Source organism: Anser cygnoides, chromosome 1 (genome assembly GCF_040182565.1).
Source record: "Anser cygnoides isolate HZ-2024a breed goose chromosome 1, Taihu_goose_T2T_genome, whole genome shotgun sequence".
NCBI lineage: Eukaryota > Metazoa > Chordata > Aves > Anseriformes > Anatidae > Anser > Anser cygnoides.
The window spans coordinates 139,860,587-139,879,409 of record NC_089873.1 but is presented as its reverse complement, the minus strand read 5'-3'; the positions used below and the strand labels follow the sequence as shown (position 1 = coordinate 139,879,409).

Here is an 18,823-nt window from a genome sequence, read left to right as displayed (position 1 = left end):
TTACTTTCTTTCCCTTGCTTAGACGTGTTTTCACGCAAGACATTACCTATCAAGAGTCAAGAATTGATCTGACAGCTCATACAGAGCTTGTCACTGGGTACTCACGTACATGTACTCAATACCCTGTACTAAGTTAAATACAGAGATAATCTGAAGTTCATACTAACTGCAGGGAGGCAACAGAAATAATGGACATGCTTGAGAGCTATAAAGTGCTAGGAATCACCTCTTCCCTCTGCCAAGGATCAGGTGAGCACCGTATCACATAGTAACATTAATCCTCACCACACTCCTGTTGTCACCTGAAACCAGAGCAATTCTGTGATGAAACTGGGCATGTGGTACAGACACTGCCTACGGTCTGGCTCCCTTCAGCATCTCTGAAATTAATTTTCCTGATGTAATTATCTGATAAGCTCAAGGATCAGCCTAACTCAATTTGTGCATACAGCCTTTAAGTAGACAAGCAGCAACCCTTGTCCATCTACACTTGCCTCCTGAGCACTGCGGTCTGCACCACTAAAATCTTTCCAGCCAGGACAGACAGAGACTATGTTGTTCTACAAGCTTCTGAACATCACTCATTGTGGCTGCCACATGAAACATCATCACCGCATCAAAACTTTCTTTTAATATTATGCTTATGTGATTCTTAACACATCACACTGTGATACTGATTTCCAGACACGTCAACACGCATCGTAGCTTCCCCAGAAATATATTCAACACTGCTATGAAGACAGATTCATGTAACAGAAGCTTCTTGCCTAAACCTTAAACACAAAACCCACTCTTTTTTGTTTTTTACTTCCCGACAGAACCTTGGATCTAAACCACAACATACAACATAACCATCAAGAAGATGTCAGACAGAGGAAGCGCTCCATGGAGAGAGTGAGAGATGAGAATGGGCTTTCTCCTCTTCCTACAGCTCAGTATTCAATACCACTTTGCTGTCACTTCACAATGCTGTCAGCAAAATCCAATTAAAAGCCAAAAGGAATACAAATCCTAAAAACAGCACACAAGCAGGACGTCCAACTACTGAGCCCTCCACTCGTTCAAATTCTGGATCCCACCTTTTGCTTCCTTCTTCCATTACTCACTCTCCTTAACAGCTGCAACAGCAGGAACAAAGGACACCTGGAAAAAAACTCTAACACTACAGATATCCTAGAGTCTTCTGCTAACATAAGGTGAATGAAACAAGAAAAGCTTTCAATTAGAAAAGACAAACTTTTAAACAGCACGAACCACCTGAGACCAAAAAAATAACACGAAATACAATTTACAGCTTCTCTGAATGATGTCAGATGAGTGTCCCCTGCTCCAAAAAGGACTCACACTTCAGAATAAGACTGCAAGACTTCCCTGGCTTGTGAAGGCTCTGTAACACACAACTGATGGGCACGAAATAGCCAGAAGTTCCAGAGACATGGAAAAGAGCAGCAATAGATAAAACCATATCCAACGAACACTGAACTCTTCCCTTCCAGCAAGCAATCCTTTTTCTTCACAATAATACAGAAACAAACAATATCATTTTAATTTCATCATCTCACAGCTGAGGATCCCATTTACCAAAACGTCTTCCTGATATACACGTTGCAGTGTTTTTTGGACACACTTCATTTTCAGCATATCATAGCGGAGTCATTAAAATGTCATAGAATTTGGATGCTGAGGTTAATTTCTCATTTCTACCATGGACTAATAAGTGTCTTTCATACACTTGACAGTACTTAGTAAAATGACTCATTCCACTTCATTTCACATAAAGCATTAGGAGTGGAAAATACACTGCATGAGTAGTGATGGACTTTGTCAGCATTTGCTGGGAGAGAAGTTGCAGGAGAGTCAAAGAACTTTTTAATCAACAAAAGGCTGCCGTGCCAACCTGTTAGTGGATCCATTGTAGCAGTAGTTGGGAAGGAAATCATAATTCAGTTCCCAAAATACATGAAGAGTGATTCGTCCGTAAGGGGCTGACACATTGTGATTGGCTTCCCTGAACATGGCATCGAAGCTATCCAAGGTCATGTATCTGCTCAGAAGCTTGTGAGTCATTTTGTTTATTTCTATCAAGCCATCCAGCTCCTACAAAAAACAAACGAGGAAAGAAAATGAGCAGTATATTTAATAAAGTGGAGAACCTCAACGAAGTACATAAAAAACCTTGACGAATAGGAGATTAGAAGTCAAAACAAACAACTGACTGCTCTCCCATCTCTTACTTTAATGATAAAGCTGGAAGGAATCTGTGCTCTCAGTATTGTTTAATATTTGTGTCCCACCAAAACCCTCTGAGATACTGAGGGCACTCAGTAACATCTGTCCACACTGCCTGCAGCTGTCTCAAGCACAGATCTGGGCCATCTCTTCTTTCACTGAGCACAAGTTAAAACTCCACCGTTTACATGGGGTCAGAAACAGGCCAAGAGACAGCTTCTGCATTTCCTACCTTACGAGCTATCACAAGGTCATTTCTGCTGGGTAGGGGAGCTGGTGACCTCTCTCTTGTAGTAGCACTACTAAGGACAACATCAGATTTACCATAAATCCTTCTCTTGGTTTACTCAGGTAAAGACTGCACTAAGATGCAATGAAATACTAGACATTTATAAATGTAGCGAAGGTATCCACGAAATCTCTAGCCATGGGCTATGTAACCACGCACGGGCACTGCCTTTCATAATGTTTCTCTTCTTGACAAGAAGTTTTCTAATATGGTTTCTGGCACTTTCTTTAAATCAAACAAAATTCAAGTTATCCATCCCTAACATCAGACGCTGAAACAATAGTACTTTGGAAACAGGACACCGAACACATCAATGACCAGACTTAGTCTAGCAATTACAAGGCAACTCACAGTATAACTTTTAACTAGTGGGTACAAAAAAAAAATACAACCACACACGCACAGAACAGCCCACGAATCAAAAAGAGAACACTACCTCTTGTTCCAAAGAACACCAACAAGCACTGTTTATTTTGCAATGACATATTTGTGCAGTTACATATGAAGCAATGTCCAAAGGAAACTGGGCTTTATTCCACTGTGCAAACTACTGGTCATCTTCCCATACAGTGTCTGATTTAATAGCTCCACTTCTCAAAGGGTTTTCAAACCTGTGACAGTTACTTTACGAAAGCAAACCAAAAGAACCACTATGATGGTTATGACAGTACTGAGTCCAATCTGAGGGCTAAAATAGCTCAATCTTTCCACTGACTTCACTTAACTTATTTAGCTTGTAGAACAGCAGAAAATATTTATTAGTTAAGCTACTGGTATCAGCTTCTTACTGAGGAAGCTAAGTAGTTTTCAGAAAAAATTATTTTTGCATAAAACCAAAGAGGGAAAAAAAAAAAAAAGGAGGGAAAGTGGGATGGACAGCAACTTAGCCCTGCCAATTTCTAACTCAAGGAGTAAGAATCCACGACCTAAGAAACGTATCAATGGTTTCTGTTCACTTAGCCAGTAAGAAAGTAATTCAAAGGTTACAATGCCCAGCACCAAAGTGGTGTGAAAAGCCAGACTCCTGCCCATCTTTATGGCCAGTACTTGATTCATCTCCAGTAAAGGATGACACAAAATCAAGGGAGTTAACTGCATGACAAAATTTCACAGGTGAAAAAACATTACGACAAGATTGATGGTAAACTTTCCTGCACAACTTTTAATTTTTTTCATTCCAGCAGAACAGAATGCGTCTGATATTTTTCTTGTTGACTGCATATTTACTTGTCAAATTCATGCTGTCTGGAAATAAAATTTGTTCGTTAACATTTTCATCAGGAAACTAATTCAAAAGGACACCTCAATATTGCACAGATGCTCTCCTTCCATAGGCACAAGTCAGATCTCATTCTTCCACAAAAAATTTGCCTTGATTTTGTCAAGCTACAAAACCAAGCTGCCTGGTTAAACAAACTCCTTTTGGTTCTACCGGCCACAATGCTGTTTTGTTTTGGTCTGCAGTTAACGTGTAAGTGCAGACAGAAGTGTGCACTTCCAAAAAGCTTACACGATGACAATGCTCATCCTCCTTCTTTCCTCGTATCGCCTAGAATGCTTTCTCTACTGGTGCTGTTTACAATTTAAAACTCTCAAGGTCCTTCCCTGTAGCAGGTTTATTTTTTTTCTGGGTGAGGAAAAAACAAAATTCTCAACCTCAACAGGATAGGACTTGCATAGCCACCTGCACTGCAGCACACACTAGAACACTGCGACAGGTCTGGCCAAGGTTTGTTCTGGACAGAGACACAGTTTAAGGTACAGGGAGAAAAAAACAAACAACATAGCCCATCAGAATCAAAAGGGTCTACAATATACTACAATTGCAACAGAGGATGTGCAAGTATACTTTATGATGTAGCTGGACGTACTAACTACACTACAAAAGGAGGCCTTTTGCAAGAACAAACTGCTTCTCTAGTGGGGGTGGTTGTCAATCCAGATTTAGTAAACAAGACAAACATCAACCATAGCACCATGTGATTTCACACCTACAGAAAAATGAAAACAAAACATCAGAGTGAACAGTTTTGTTATTTTTCTTATAAGGCTGCTTAAATTCTTTCCCACATACACGTTTAACTAAGGTTTGCAATAAAACAAGTTTGCCTCTTAATAATTCAGCCTCTTCTTCCTACAGGAGTAACTGTGCATCTATCCGCTGAGAGAACATCCAGAGGACTTCAGCAAAACCTCAGAAAATGTTTTTGGCTTCTATCATTAATAAAAACACACATTTATAATGAGGAGAAAAAAAGCGGGGGGGAAGGCTAGATGTCTATCAGTCTCAGTGCAAACAAAACCTATTGCTCAAATAAAAAATATGTAGCATTCTAGACACCCAGCTGCAGTGCTGATGCTCTGACAAAACTGCAGCACAACACTCACCACAATGGAAGTCAAATCCTCGCTTTCAAATCGACCAATTGCCAGCTCCATTGACCTGTACATAGCTGCTGAAATTCGCTGAGTGATCAGTCGGTTCAGGTCTATCGACCTACCGAGAAGCTAAAGGAAGAAAAAAAAATGCTCTTAAGCTTTGAACGGAATGTCAAATTACAAGACAAGATGTACAGGAACTATGAGGTTCCACAGAGTAATAGACTTTTAAATGGAGAACTTGCATTGCAAATACAAAGAAATAAAGTAGATGGATCTACTTTACATCTCAGTTCTCACAAATACAAGTAAAATCACCTGTTGCATCTACATCTAGGTATTTATATCAGCGTCCTATTGCTTCCATGACATTGTGCCAACAATGCATTCAAAACTGGTGAAAGACATAATTAGGAAGACAATGCTACCACACAAGACATTTCTATTGGGCTTGTGTTTGCTTAACTGCAACAGACATTCACATTAAAACATGACCTGTTAAGATTTTTGTTAATTTACTCCTTCGTACAACAGAAAAAAATGATCTCAAAGGTCAGTTCTGCCACTTAGATGGCAGAACATAAAGCACAGAAGTAGTTTTACATATCTACATAAATCAATACCACTGGAAAATCACCAAGCAAAGCAAACACAACAGAAAATGAGTTAACTCACTTGGACGTGTCTTTGTTTCAGCAGTGTCTCATAGCGGTTGGATTGTAGCAACTGAATGCTTGCTCCCTGATTCTTGCATTCTGAACGTAATCGTTTATCCAAAAGCAGGCTATTAAAAAAAGAAGGAAGTGCTTAAGTACAGTAGACGACAAACCTGAGCAGAAATGCATGAATAAAAGTTGTTGCTGCTGGAATATCTACCTGCCAGCCATTGCCTTGTAGTACGCAAATATCTGGTCTGCCAGCTTGTAGACAAATTGGTCAAAACACAGGTTTACCTTAGGGGGGAAAAAATATGAGCATTTATGGCTACTTAGAACTAGAAGAGGGGAACTTAATCCAAGACTTCCCACTGCTTAGCAAACATCATTAAGAGAGTAAGCATTTCTAAATTTCCTAGCACACGAGATGACATCAGCTTTGAGTATTAACGCAAGTGGTTTTGCACAGTTCAACAAGTTTCCTTGCAACATATCGCCAGACCAGTTACCCATCCTCTGTCTTCTCAGTTTGTTCCTTATCCCCATCTGTTCTGTATCTCTTACAATAGGTCTTAGCCTTTAACATAGTTTTCACAGTAAGGTACAGACTACTTCTCTCCAGTAGGTAAGGTTGCTTTACCTCTGCCTCAATCTCATCATAGAGGAACTGCTTCTTAAATTTAGTAAGTGCATAATGAGCACTGTCATTATAAAGGTCCAAAGAATAGAGAACATACCTGAGTGAAAAAGAACAAAGAAAACAAGTTACACGTCTGCAGAGATCACGGTTCTTCAAGACAGTAAAATCAACATATTGTAATCCAGCCAATAGTGATCTACATGTCATAAAAACATTTTTTTTATATAAACTCCAACACAAAAAAAAAACCACACTTGCTCCTTTAAAAAAGTCTTTTGTTAGTTTAAGAATTTGTATAGATTTGTTTAGAGTTTGAAACTTGTTTCACAGATATAGTTTTAGTTAAATGGAACCGTGCTCTTACTACTGTGGATTACACTCAGTAAGTAATCAATGATGTTGATTATAAATAAGGAGGCATACTACAAAATAAGCCAGAAGAAGAACTCATCCAGAGAACAGCAGCTGGTGCAATGATACTTATATGAAAGATTTAAGATTTCAATTATTCACTTGGAAAAGAAAGCTGAAAATTCTGGAAGTCAGCAAATGCAGGAAGAAAACTGTATGAAGGTTTAGAATACCTTCTCAGTTACTGAGAAAGTTGTCAAAACCAATTAAAGCAGTAACATTATAACACAGAGTGGCAATCGTTATGAAAAATGGTTTGGTGGAAGAGCACAATTAGGTCTTACTCCATCATTGATGCCTCTTTTGTCTCCAAAATATGGTCCGTCAGAATCCAAGGCATGGACATCTCAATGGGAAACTGGATTCTTCTGCCCATGGTCAGTTCTAAGAAGAATTCCCTGAACCACAGCTGGGACAAATCACAGCACTGCTGCAGGGTTTCTTACAGGATAAATAAGGCAGAATTAAACTTCTTATAGAAGTACATCAAGAACAACACAACTGTGATTCTGATGATGCAATGTGAAACAAAAAAAGCAAGCGTGAATCATTCACAGGCCAGATGTGTAAACTCAATTCAAAACGTAAAGCCCGTGACTTTTTCAAATAGCTCTGAACTCCATGTTGGCCCCCAAAGAGGTGCCTTATTACAGAAGATACCATGGATGAGACTACCAGTTAAATGGAAAAACTATGTTCACCATTACAGGGGAGTTTCTAGCTTAATTTCTCATTTAGGGGCTGCTCTCAGCTGTGCACAGAAGTAGAAGGCAAAGGAGACAACATTGTACTGGAACCATCAGGACCACCTATCCCTCTGGAGGACTGAATCACTCCACACATTCCTGTTGATTTAATGGGCAGGAAATGACATACAGACACATGAAGAAGGGATTAAAATAAAAAGTTTCTAAGGCCACTGTCGGGGACACAGATATGCTTTTTCCCACATCTCCAGTAAACGCTCAGCACAAGCCTTCTTTTGCAGAAGGCTTGGGACCCAAAACAGAAATTAACTTTTTACATTAAAATCTTCCAAAGACCAAAGTGCTCTATACCAGGAGCATTATCATCGAAATAAACAGGCTCCCCCTTCTTTGAGGGTAAAGGAGTCCAGTAACAAAACAAAAATGAAAGACAACACAGCATGGTGATGACAAAGACTAAATACATTCAATGTCAGTAGGTGAATTCTTTAGGACAGCATGTTTCCGATTACAATTAACTGAATAGTAAGAGTAGTGAAATGACATCAAATTTACCACAACAGAGAACTCATTTGCTCTGTATTTAAAAATAAAAAAATCAGCCCCCCCAAAACAAAATACAAAAGCTACTTCCTTTTTACAGTTTCATTGCATATAGACTTATCTGTCCCTTGCTTATATGAATACATACATAAAAATATAAAAGGGAGGCAACAGTATGAAATTTGACCCATTTTAATGAAATGTATAACAAGGCAAAATAAAAATCCCACCACAATATTGAGTATCACGTCTCAGAAAAAGTTTGGCCAGACCGAGGTTTTTGATAAATAAACCAAAGGTAAGTTGGCTTAGGCAATCGGAAACATTTTCCAGGTCGTGTTAGAGGTGTTAGGACATGCTAAGCTGGACACTGATCATCTACATATCTTACCACTGAAATTTATCAAATGAGTGTAGAAGAAAGACTCGCGGTGGAATTTTTCTATGTCCAATATGGTGGGTCCCTCAAGGCTACTTCTCAAGGTTTTCTTGGAACCACTTTTGTCAGCAATGAGGGACTCTAACATAGTTCTCACCATGTAAAGCTGTATCATTAAAGGAAACAATTGTGGTGGAAGGGGGGGGGAAAAAGGAAAATACACATGGCACATTAGTTGAGCAACACTGAGAATTACTATCAGCAAGCGACCGCTCCACTTCAAATGGAAAACTTTGTGGCACCGTGTGGGTAAAAGCCCTCGAGGCAGGAGGAAGAGACGCAGCGCTAGCCTAGGCACCAGCACAAATGCCTGCCCATGCCAAGGGGCCTCCGCTGGCATCGGGCAGCAGACCGTTTGCCGTGGAACAGTTCACATCACCACAAAAGTAGTAGAAGTAATAAGTAATGTCTTACCACCAAAGTTTAAAAGAGGCGGATAGATGTAGGACTGCCTCAGAAACTTGTGTGTCACATGCAATAGCTTTTCCAGTCCCAGAGACTTGAGCTGCTTCAACAGCTCGGCAGAGTTTAAGGACTCTGTCATAGTGCGAACCATGTAGAGCTAAAAACCAACAGACAGGGGCAGGCAGGGGAGAGAGAATCCGTTAATAAAAACACACGGGTAAATAAGGAAGGGAAAACAGAAGCAGAGGAAACGTGTTAGTTCGTTAAAAATGAAAAGCAGCACAGTAAGCATGCAAAGGAAGGTAGTACGCTCTAAAACAGAGAGGTTTCCTCATTCGGAATGATCACGGCCACCCGGTGCTCCCAAAGGAGAAGGGAAAAGTTCCCATTCCTCTCAGAAGATGCAGAGCCAGGCCCTCAAGCCATTAGCTTCTCGAGTCATTTCGCAAAGATTTCCAAGCACCACCAATTCATAAATAGCCATTTTAGAGCTGTGTGAGACTGAGAAAGAGGTTTCTAAAATTGATATATTTGACCTGCCCTCCTCACATCAGCCGAGACAAACACGTGCCAGCCTAGGAGCAGAGAAAGACGACAAACGGGTACTCCAAAGGGCTTGTTCCAGCCACTGAAACGAAGCCCTTAAACATACCAATCGTAGGAGAAGCACACCGGTGGTGATATTTAAAAAAAAAAAAAAAAAGGTTGTGTTTGTTTGTTTAGAAAATTAGAATTCAACCCAAAATCTTCATTAAACCCACCTGAGTAAAAAATTTAAGCAACCTTTTATTACCCAAGATCATTATCCAGGTGTGTTCTCTTCCCCACAGGTTTTAGGCACAAAAATATTTTATTTACATATCACAGTTGCCTTCGGTTTTGCACCCAAAGCGCTCAGTACCTCATTTGCTCAGTTGAATTACGAATATGAGGCCATATGCTCTCCAAACAAATTCATAAATAAAATAAAAAGGGGGGATTACGTGGAGGTAACAGAACCAACATCTAAGCATGGGATTTTGATGACTACCACGGAAAACACACTTGAATGACCTGTTGTTTTAGTAGCAGCACAATATTAAACAGATTCTAAGGAGCAGTTTCATTATTCATTACTGAACAAGATGAGAGATCTTGTCATAATTTAAATATGTGAGAGTATTTGAATTTTAAATATCATTTAAAACAATAATTTATGGGATTTGACTGAAAGAAATCCACCAGCCACACCAAAGAGAGTCTAAAAAGGAATCAGTCAAGAAATAATCAAATCTTTCCAAAATACTATCTTAAACATTAGGAGCTCAATGAGAAAACATTTCTAAGTGAGTCAAATTACGGAGATGGAACACTTGGAAAAATCACACATCAGAATAAAAAGTGACAGCATCCCAGAAAGAGGATTTTAAGTATACATCATTTTTGCAAATACAAATCTAATCAAAGTAGATTTTGAACATTTTAGAAGAAACCTGCATTTTTTAAGTAGTTCAGGCCAGAGAGAATACATGACATGCAATAATCATTGATGGATATCACAACCATTAGACGGGAAAATACCTGAGTACTGGAGGGTCCCACTGCACGCCTCGGGACTTTAATATCAAAACCACTTTTGGGGTCTTTTTCTCCTCTTAGAGCTGGGTCATTGAAAGGTTCATGACCTGCTTCCCAGTCACAGACGGTCTTCCTGATGGCCTGCAAAACACTGAACACAATTCACACTACTTCAGACCCACACGCATCCAACTGCATTGATGGGAACATTTTACTTTTTAGGATTCTGGAGCTCAGCATAACTTCAAGGAACCAGAAATGATTTTGCTAACAATTACAAGAAAGCCTGATCCACATAATAATCATTCTACACTTTTTCCTCATAACAAATAGTTCAGAGCCCTCCTCCTTTATATCAGAGAAACATGAGACGCAAGGAAACACTGGAATTGTAAGAAAGGTAGACAGTAACACCTTTCTTCAAAATAAAATTAGTCTTTCTTTAAAATAAACATAAACTACAGGCAATAGAATAAATCCTGAGGTAGAGCTAAGAAGCTCAAGATGTCCAAGATTCGCACCTTAGTCATAGTGACAGCCATTCATTTATGACTCTGGGCTTTTCATTTCTTAGACTCACGATACATATTCAACCAAGCTAACTACAAAGGAAAAACAGACAGAAGAGGCAAAATTTGTCACTTGGACAATCTGCATTAAATTTAATAAGACCTGGGGGAAAAGAATACAGGAAGAGATGAAAACAAGAATGTTACCTCTGAATGACATTTTTCTTCTTTTTAATGGCTTGTCTTAATGGCTCTCTGAGTGTGACCTGGGCAAAGTCCTGAAGAGCTGCATAAATGGTATGGCGAATGGCGTGATTGAAAACACTTTCCATCCTTCCCATCAGCACCTGAAGACCCTTGATCATAGCAATCACCTGAAAAAAAAAAAAAAAAAAACAAACAAAAAAAACTATTTTTGAAAATTTTGTCTGTAATTTGTTTTAAAAGCCTTTTTTTTTTTTTTTTAAATACAGAACAGGAAAAAAGGGAAATTAATACGTTCAAAAAATAAATGAGAAAGTCACTCTGAAGAAGCTAGTTTTCCTGCACTCCTTCTAGGTATCAAATAGAGAAAAACATGCTCTTTCAGAGTCAACACAGGGCATGCTGTCTTTTTTCCACTCGGTATAGAAAATGTTACAGAGAATATTCTCCTTTGGATAGGATTAATCTTTGGAAAATCCCTGTAAAAAAGATTTATCTTACCTCAACCAAAGCAAACTTTTCCTCACTAGTATAATTGTATCTCGTTGCTCTTTCATACTCCTCTGCGTTGTCAGGACAATCTTTATTAGAATATTTGTCAGTTGGGTGCACGAGCTTCCACGAATACTGCAGTTCATATGGCAGAAGAGGAAAAAAAAAAAAGACGGGAAAAAAAGGCCTGAGAAACACAAAACATATCTGAACACAAATAATACACTTATAAATACTCCAGTGTTTTCAAGAACATCTGAAAAATATTTGGTATTATACTCAAAACCTGCATAAATATCCATCGGGGTACATCTGGTGAAAAATTCTAGTTACATTCAAATACAATTTTTCTCACAACAAATAATAGATCCTGGTTGATATCTTTGCACAAGTGCTAGATTACACAGTAATACAAATTCACCTACTATAGTGGATTAATAATTTCATAAAATCCCCTATGGCAAAGAAAAGCATCACACCCTGCAATCTGAGTGTTCTAAGATGACACTGGAGAAATTATTAAATGAAGTAATTTGGGGTCATTAAGTTTACAGGGTTAAGTTGGACAACAAACATTTGCTGAAACTTTTTATCTGAACGTGATGCATATTGAGTGAATCTATGTCAGAATAGATGGGCAGCAGGAGGACAGGGAGAAGATGAACTTACATGAGAAGTACTTAAAGGAATCCATATATAACAGAAAGACAAAGAAAAGCATGAACCTAAAAGAGGCAGTAATAAGGGGTGAAAAACCCTGATGTGGTCGTCAGGGAAAGTTTGTTCCGGAACTGGGAAGATAAAAATAGAGGTAAGAAAGAGAAATTTTCTACAAAGTTATAATAAGATAGGAACATTGTCCTGTGAAGAGAAAGTCTGAATACAGTAATTGTAATGACAGAAATAAAGGGAATGGGTCTGGGAATTGCGGAGGCCAGAAACAGATGACAGGAACATCTCTTAAGAAGGACAAAGGGAGAACAAGGTTTTCACCATAAAATACACTGGTGATCGAAATAAGAACAGGATAAATTCGGAAAAAGTACAACTCATCTACTGGTTTTCAAAAGAGGCAGTTAAAAATACAGAACAGAAAGAAAACTGGGTCTCTGGATATGTCCACTGGATTCATGCAGTGCTTGATACTCCCTCAGACATCAGAAACGGAACAGGAGAAAGTCTGGCTTCTCTCATACATGTCACCTGTTTCAACCATTTCTAGGTTAGGCTCTGCTGCAGGTTTTGGAAAAATGAATGAAGTCAGTCTACAAAACATATGTGAAAAGCAATACAAAAGCATCTGGCCAAAGCTCACAGGTGATCGATCACCTGTTCATTAAATATAAGAAGTTATATGCGGAATATGGGATTGTACAGGCTATTGGGTCTTCAAAGCTGCAATACTACTCCTAGCCTTTGAGAACTTATTTGCTGCCTTTCTCTGATAACATGGTTTGGAGCAGGAGGAGAAAAGAAGCAAAGGAAGAGCAAAGAGGAAGTAAGGGAACAAAACACAAGATATATTTTTTGTTCTGTTAAAGCAAAACCTGTCCACGCTCTCCAAACAGACTATTTTCTAATCTGCTTTTATTCCCCAGAAAACATACCACTTCCATGACATGTGCACTCCATTGAGAGAGAAGCTGCAAGCCTTGGAGAGAGAGATCAAAGAGCTTCCGATACTCCGCATCTGTTTTTTGAGCTTCCTGTCGACCAGAACCAGTCACCACCTAGAATATTATTAAACAAACAAAAAACTTTAGAACGTGCTGTGTCCAGCATCTGTAGTCAATATTCTAAACGGATTTCTTTTAAGCATTAAAACAGCGTTACGTATCAACACCTGCATACAATATATTAATATCACATTTTTCTTCTAGAGAATTACCTAGTTAAATTTCACAGGTTCTGGTCAAGGGATAGAAACCACTGGTACTCCTAACCACATTGTTGCAGACAAATTCATGACACCAAACACACAAATTCTATTTATATATATATAAATATATGAACCTCATACAATGTATTTTAAATATGCATATATGTGTGTATATACACATGTTCATTTCATTTTACTTTTTATCTAATCTCTTAACTTTTAACTTTATTCAAAGCATTATGAGCACACATTTGGAGTAAGAGCTTGACAACCTATTTCAAAAGAGACGTGGAAAAAAATTCTGGGATATACATATATATATATAAAGGCAGAAGAACACTGCAGTTTGTATGATGTATCAGAGGATAGCATTTTAAATTTTAGTAGTGCAAATATCATGCAAAGAAGGCTACTAGTCTTGTCTTCAGACATTTAACAATAGCTGCTTATCAGTGATGTGAAATCTGCACAAATAGCTCTAATCCCACACACCTCACTGTTGCTGTAACGAGCCAGTTCTGATATGAAACGCATATGGTCTTCTCTGATTTGGATCATCTGCTCACATATATTGTATTGAGGACTGCTGCTGGAAGACGTGCATGTCCATCTGTTCCAGAAGACAAAAAAAAACCACCTAAATCAGTTTAGGCAATAAAAAGTACAACGGCTACTAAAAAGAAAGAACCAAAACACGTGGCTTTTTTTTTTTTTTTTTTTTTTTTAAATCCTCCTTCTCGTCCATTTGAGGCCTTTCCTCTCCTCTCACCTCTACCTCCAACCCTGCACATGGCAAATTAGTGATGGATTGCCTCTCTGGGTTCAAAGCACTTCTTCCAAGCTTGTTTGTTGTGGTGGTATTGTTTGTTTTTTGTTTGTTTTGTTCTTGCATGTGATTAGGTGGTGGTGGGTTTTTTTGTTTGTTCGTTTGCTTTTTAAGGCTGCTACTGTGAAATACAAACCACCATTTCTCTTCAAGAGCATACACTTATGAACAGGACCGAAAAGGACTGATAGGCAGGGCAGAGGGACAAGTAAAGGCCATGAGATACATTTAGAATGTATCGGAGTATTTTACTTTATTCATGTTTAACTAAGAAGAGCCTATAGTACGCTCCCAAGTAAAAAAAAAATGTATTATTAAATACTATTAACATGTTATCAAGAGGGACACAAAAGACATGCTACCAAGAGTGTCATGTTAAATAGCCTCACACTTTTAGTAGCTCAGTAGGCTCGCTACTCTTGATTTTCTCTTAGCAATTACATGCAGGTTATATGTTTTTTCTGCAGGAATTAAAATGCAAAGCACTACATTCTAAATTTACATAACTGCATAGAGGGAAGGTCTCAGAGGAACACAGAAACGCCCACTAAAAACAAAGCAGTAACTATAAACCATGGAACCATTTCTATAAAAACTGGCTGCATTCTCCAGCTGTTTTGCTGTGTTGCACTCCTAGCAAAAAAAAAAAAAAAAGGACACAAGCTAAGTTGCTGCTCCATATACAATATATACATGCCTATTTTCCCATGCACCACTGCTCACCTTGCTTAGTATAATCCTTCATTTCTTTTAAAGAAAGTTTCATATTTAAAGGAAAAAATAAAAATTGTATTAGTGTAAGATAAAATATATTTCCTCCAACCCAGGTGATAAGCAACGTCACAGATGCAAGAACGAGTTCACCACCATAGAAAGGTCATTAAATAACCTGTCCTTTCAGTTGCATTCACTATGTGAAGTACATTAATAGTGAAATATCCAAAACAAAAAGTAAACCAAGGTGAAAATCCTATTAGAGTAATGACCGCAGACTAACAGGTGATTATAAAAATATACCCTACGGGGATCTGACTATCCCCAGCCCAGACACTCCCTTCTTTATTTCCCTCTTCTCCTTACCTGGATTTATTTTCCTCATAATGGGCACTGGTCTTAATGTATCTTGCAAGTTCAATCTGCATGTCACCAAAGAGTGGGACAACCTGCAATTGCTGTACGCAGGGAACAGAAAAAAAATCAGAATAAATGATTAAACACAAATCTTAGTGAAAGGAAACAGTTATTTACCCACATTAAAGTCCAAAGTGATCTTTTTTTTAATTATATAAAACTGTGTGCATATTTAAAATGCAAGAGCAGTTACCTTTAAAATTACACATTATGAAATGCTTCTCTTAACCAACCTTAAAGAACTTGTCTATCTTGGCTAAATTTATCCTTTTCTTTGCATCCAGCTTATAGATGTTACTGACACTTCCATCCATCAAGTACAATCCAAAGCCCATAACCTGGAAAAGGAAAAAAAAAAACAAACCTCTCTGCATAAGGACCTCAGAGGTAAAAACCTGCTACAGTAACATTGTTCTTCATATCAATAAAAAAAAGTTCAAAAAACAGAGTCCAGAGACAACTACTCCCCTTTAAATAGAAGATATTTTAAAGCTTCCTTCTCAGGAAAAACAAACTTAAATACAAAAACAAAATTAAAATGCACACATTGGGAAGAGTTCTTTTATGATATTAATAGTTCCAACATTAATAGCCTGATTCATTATCCTTAAATGATGTTTCTTATTTATAAAGGGCTTAGCAAAAAAAAAAAAACAACCAAACAACCAACCAAAAACCCTCAAGAGTCCAGCTATTTTAACACATTTTTTTTTCCACTTCCATTTTATTAAAATTCTTTATGTGCAAACAGATATCTAACCGAAGTTTAGGACTAACATCTCTGAGCTGTTCCTTTTTATGGCCTTCAGTATCTCTCTGAATTATAAGCACAAGAGCTCAGAAACATCCAAAAAAAACCAACTATTTATATTTTGTCCAAATTATTCATTAACATAAACCTGTAATTGAGTATTTACAAGAGCTGAGCATTAGAAACTTAGTGTGTTCAAAGCACACATTTACTGAACAAAAGGCCTAAATATGAAAGATGCCAGATATTTCTACAGACAGAATGCAAATGTTCTAGTTGTGTGCTTTAGTTTGGTCACAATAAATTGAGTTTTTTAGAAGTTAAACACCAAAGTGATTGAAAATATTTGTCACGAGACAAATTCTCAATTTTCACTCTATACCTTTTCTTCCACTGCCAGTACACGCAACTGGTAATATTGACCTCACTTCCATAGAATTAGTTTCCTAGCAAGGCTACAATTCAGTTGGGTCAACTTCAATTTATGAACAAAAATGGATTAGAAACTTCATAAATATTTAGCATGTAATATTAAAAAACAAACAAACAACGGAGAATTAAAAAACAGGAATCATCTGAATTACTCAATTCATCTGGTTCTGGCATAAGGAAGCAAAAAACAACAGGAATTCATTTACATCCTGCTTCAATCTTTCTTTAAGTTTGTACTGAAAAGAAACCTACTTTCAAAAGCATATGCTTCTCGCTGGGTGTTAGATACATTTTGTTTTCATAGTAGTCCACACATAAATTCACAATATCTGCAAGCAGTTCTTCATAGCCAACAATCACTTCCAACTGCTGCTGTAAAGACTGGAAAAAAAAGAAGAAAGCATTAGTCAAAGAGTTACACTACCACAGGATCAACGGTTACTACCAAACTAAAAGGATTTTAATGATTTTGTAAAGCATTCAGTATTTTGCAAAAAGATAATTTGAGCTTACTTGTGTTATCTTGTTGTGGTTAGCAAGGAACATGGAGAGATTCTGGGATTCTTGGATGGACTGAGGATCTGCCATTTTCCGTAGGAACTGAGCAGCTCTTTGTAAACAGAAGAAAAAAAAAAACCAACAGTATTTTCCTTCAGTGGCACTGCTTGTAAGTAAATTTATCCCCTCTCAATTAAAACACGCTTATCTTCATATCTACCAGACAGTCAGCGGAACTGCAAGTTGTCAACAAACTTGTACCTGTCAGTATAATGGCAATACCATCAGTGCATCTCCCACCTCCAAACCCCTGAATCAAGCAGAAAGAGAACCTGAGAGACATGGTCTCTACTTTGTTGCCACAGCTTTATAAAACTGTACTAACCAAACACAGGCTATGGATTCTATAAAGCTGTGCCAAGAGCCTTGGCACAGGGGAAGGCTTTTTTACAAAAGAGGGAAGGCTTTTTAAGAAAACAGCTGAAAAGAAAGGTGAAAGTTCCCTATGAGAGATATACAGATACAATATATCCTGAATTAACTGCTTTTCAATCAGTCCCACTGCACCCTAGTTAAAAGACCCAGTTCAACCCAAACTAAAAACTATTTGGTGAATTTCCCAACCGATGCAGGTGGCGATGACTCTACAGATCCAAGCCACGTAACAACCCAGGAAAATGCAGCCCTCCAAAACCAGAATTTATCCTCCAACAGCATGCCTCCAAAGAAAAAAAGGCAAAACAAATAAGTTTAAGAGGTCTCCAGACACAACAACTACAAAGGGCACCTACTGGTAGGGGTAAATAAATAAATCTCACATAAGTGGATCGACACAGATAAAATTAACTACTTGTCTGAATGCTTTTCTTTATGAAAGACCACAGATGCTAGAGCCAGCATAAAGATAGACTATCTTCCCCTGCTGCCCTGACCACTGTGTCCAACAAAAGCTAACTGCTATCATCTGGCTGTCCCAGCAGAACACTCAGCTGCTGATACTCTGCCCTCCTCCCCTTCCTGCTACACCCGCAGCCACCACCTCTTAACAGCAATGCTGAGATGTCTTCAGAACAACTCTCAGCTAACAAATATCAAAACTGGATGCCAAAAATAGGAGCAGCACAAGTGACCAGAAAGTCAGTTTTCTCTGAAACTTGAAAACAAAAGCTGCATTGAGCAACGTATATTCAATGCATTCAGTGTTCACCAAGATAGAAGCATTTCATAGTTTTACATTAAAAGACAGAAGAACCTTCTGTTGCTTGAAGAACAGCATAAAGAAAGGAGATTTACTCAACTGCTTAGCTGCAGTCATCGTACCTCTGCTTTCAAGGTTATCTGTTTTACCTGTGAAGGGACTACGTTTGAAGAGAATTCTGTCCAAAAAAGGAGCAACTGCTGCCATCTCGTGGGAGGTCTGCCTCCCAGCAGCAGAGACCCTGGTCCTGCACATTCAGCTTACCGCTTGTAGGCCGAATGGTCGTTCTTCACGCTGCACTTCATGTTTTTAAGCTCATCTAAAACTGCAAACATGTTGATAAATTTGCCCAGTGTGATCAGATATGCTTCAGAGACAAAGTCTTTTCTCCTTTCTGCGTGGCACAAGCGTCTCACCTCCCCGCAAAACCGTTCAATTGCATTTCGCTAACGGGGGGGAAAAAAAAGAGGAGTCAGGGAGTGAAAGCCATGATGTTTCCAGGAAAAAGTTTTATCACACAACTGGAGATCTGACACCTGTCTGTCTTCCCCTCTATGCAGGTTCTTTCACTGTCACAACAGACCACTTTTGGTGCATCTACAGGGTCCAGTGAAAAGCACCACTGAAGTAGAAAAAAAGCATGCAAGG

At 38.4% G+C, this 18,823-nt stretch overlaps 1 protein-coding gene across 7 annotated transcripts in view; it reads right to left on the bottom strand.

Annotated features, from left to right (window-relative positions):
* CYFIP1 (cytoplasmic FMR1 interacting protein 1) overlaps positions 1-18,823 on the bottom strand; it is a 73,538-nt gene that overhangs the window by 36,456 nt on the left and 18,259 nt on the right. For 6 of the 7 annotated variants that reach the window (XM_013180689.3, XM_048051194.2, XM_048051193.2 and 3 more), the window contains 17 exons: positions 18,440-18,621; positions 16,993-17,089; positions 16,732-16,860; positions 15,530-15,634; positions 15,246-15,337; positions 13,832-13,949; positions 13,068-13,190; positions 11,470-11,595; positions 10,972-11,138; positions 10,259-10,406; positions 8,246-8,399; positions 6,889-7,045; positions 6,194-6,290; positions 5,774-5,850; positions 5,573-5,681; positions 4,907-5,026; positions 1,898-2,097 (listed from right to left, as the gene is read on the bottom strand). In XM_013180689.3, the coding sequence (XP_013036143.1) occupies positions 1,898-2,097; positions 4,907-5,026; positions 5,573-5,681; positions 5,774-5,850; positions 6,194-6,290; positions 6,889-7,045; positions 8,246-8,399; positions 10,259-10,406; positions 10,972-11,138; positions 11,470-11,595; positions 13,068-13,190; positions 13,832-13,949; positions 15,246-15,337; positions 15,530-15,634; positions 16,732-16,860; positions 16,993-17,089; positions 18,440-18,621 (2,201 nt within the window). Of the gene's footprint in view, positions 1-1,897; positions 2,098-4,906; positions 5,027-5,572; positions 5,682-5,773; positions 5,851-6,193; positions 6,291-6,888; positions 7,046-8,245; positions 8,400-8,707; positions 8,856-10,258; positions 10,407-10,971; positions 11,139-11,469; positions 11,596-13,067; positions 13,191-13,831; positions 13,950-15,245; positions 15,338-15,529; positions 15,635-16,731; positions 16,861-16,992; positions 17,090-18,439; positions 18,622-18,823 lie in introns of all 7 variants that reach the window. The other variant, XM_048051191.2, reaches the window with a different exon arrangement.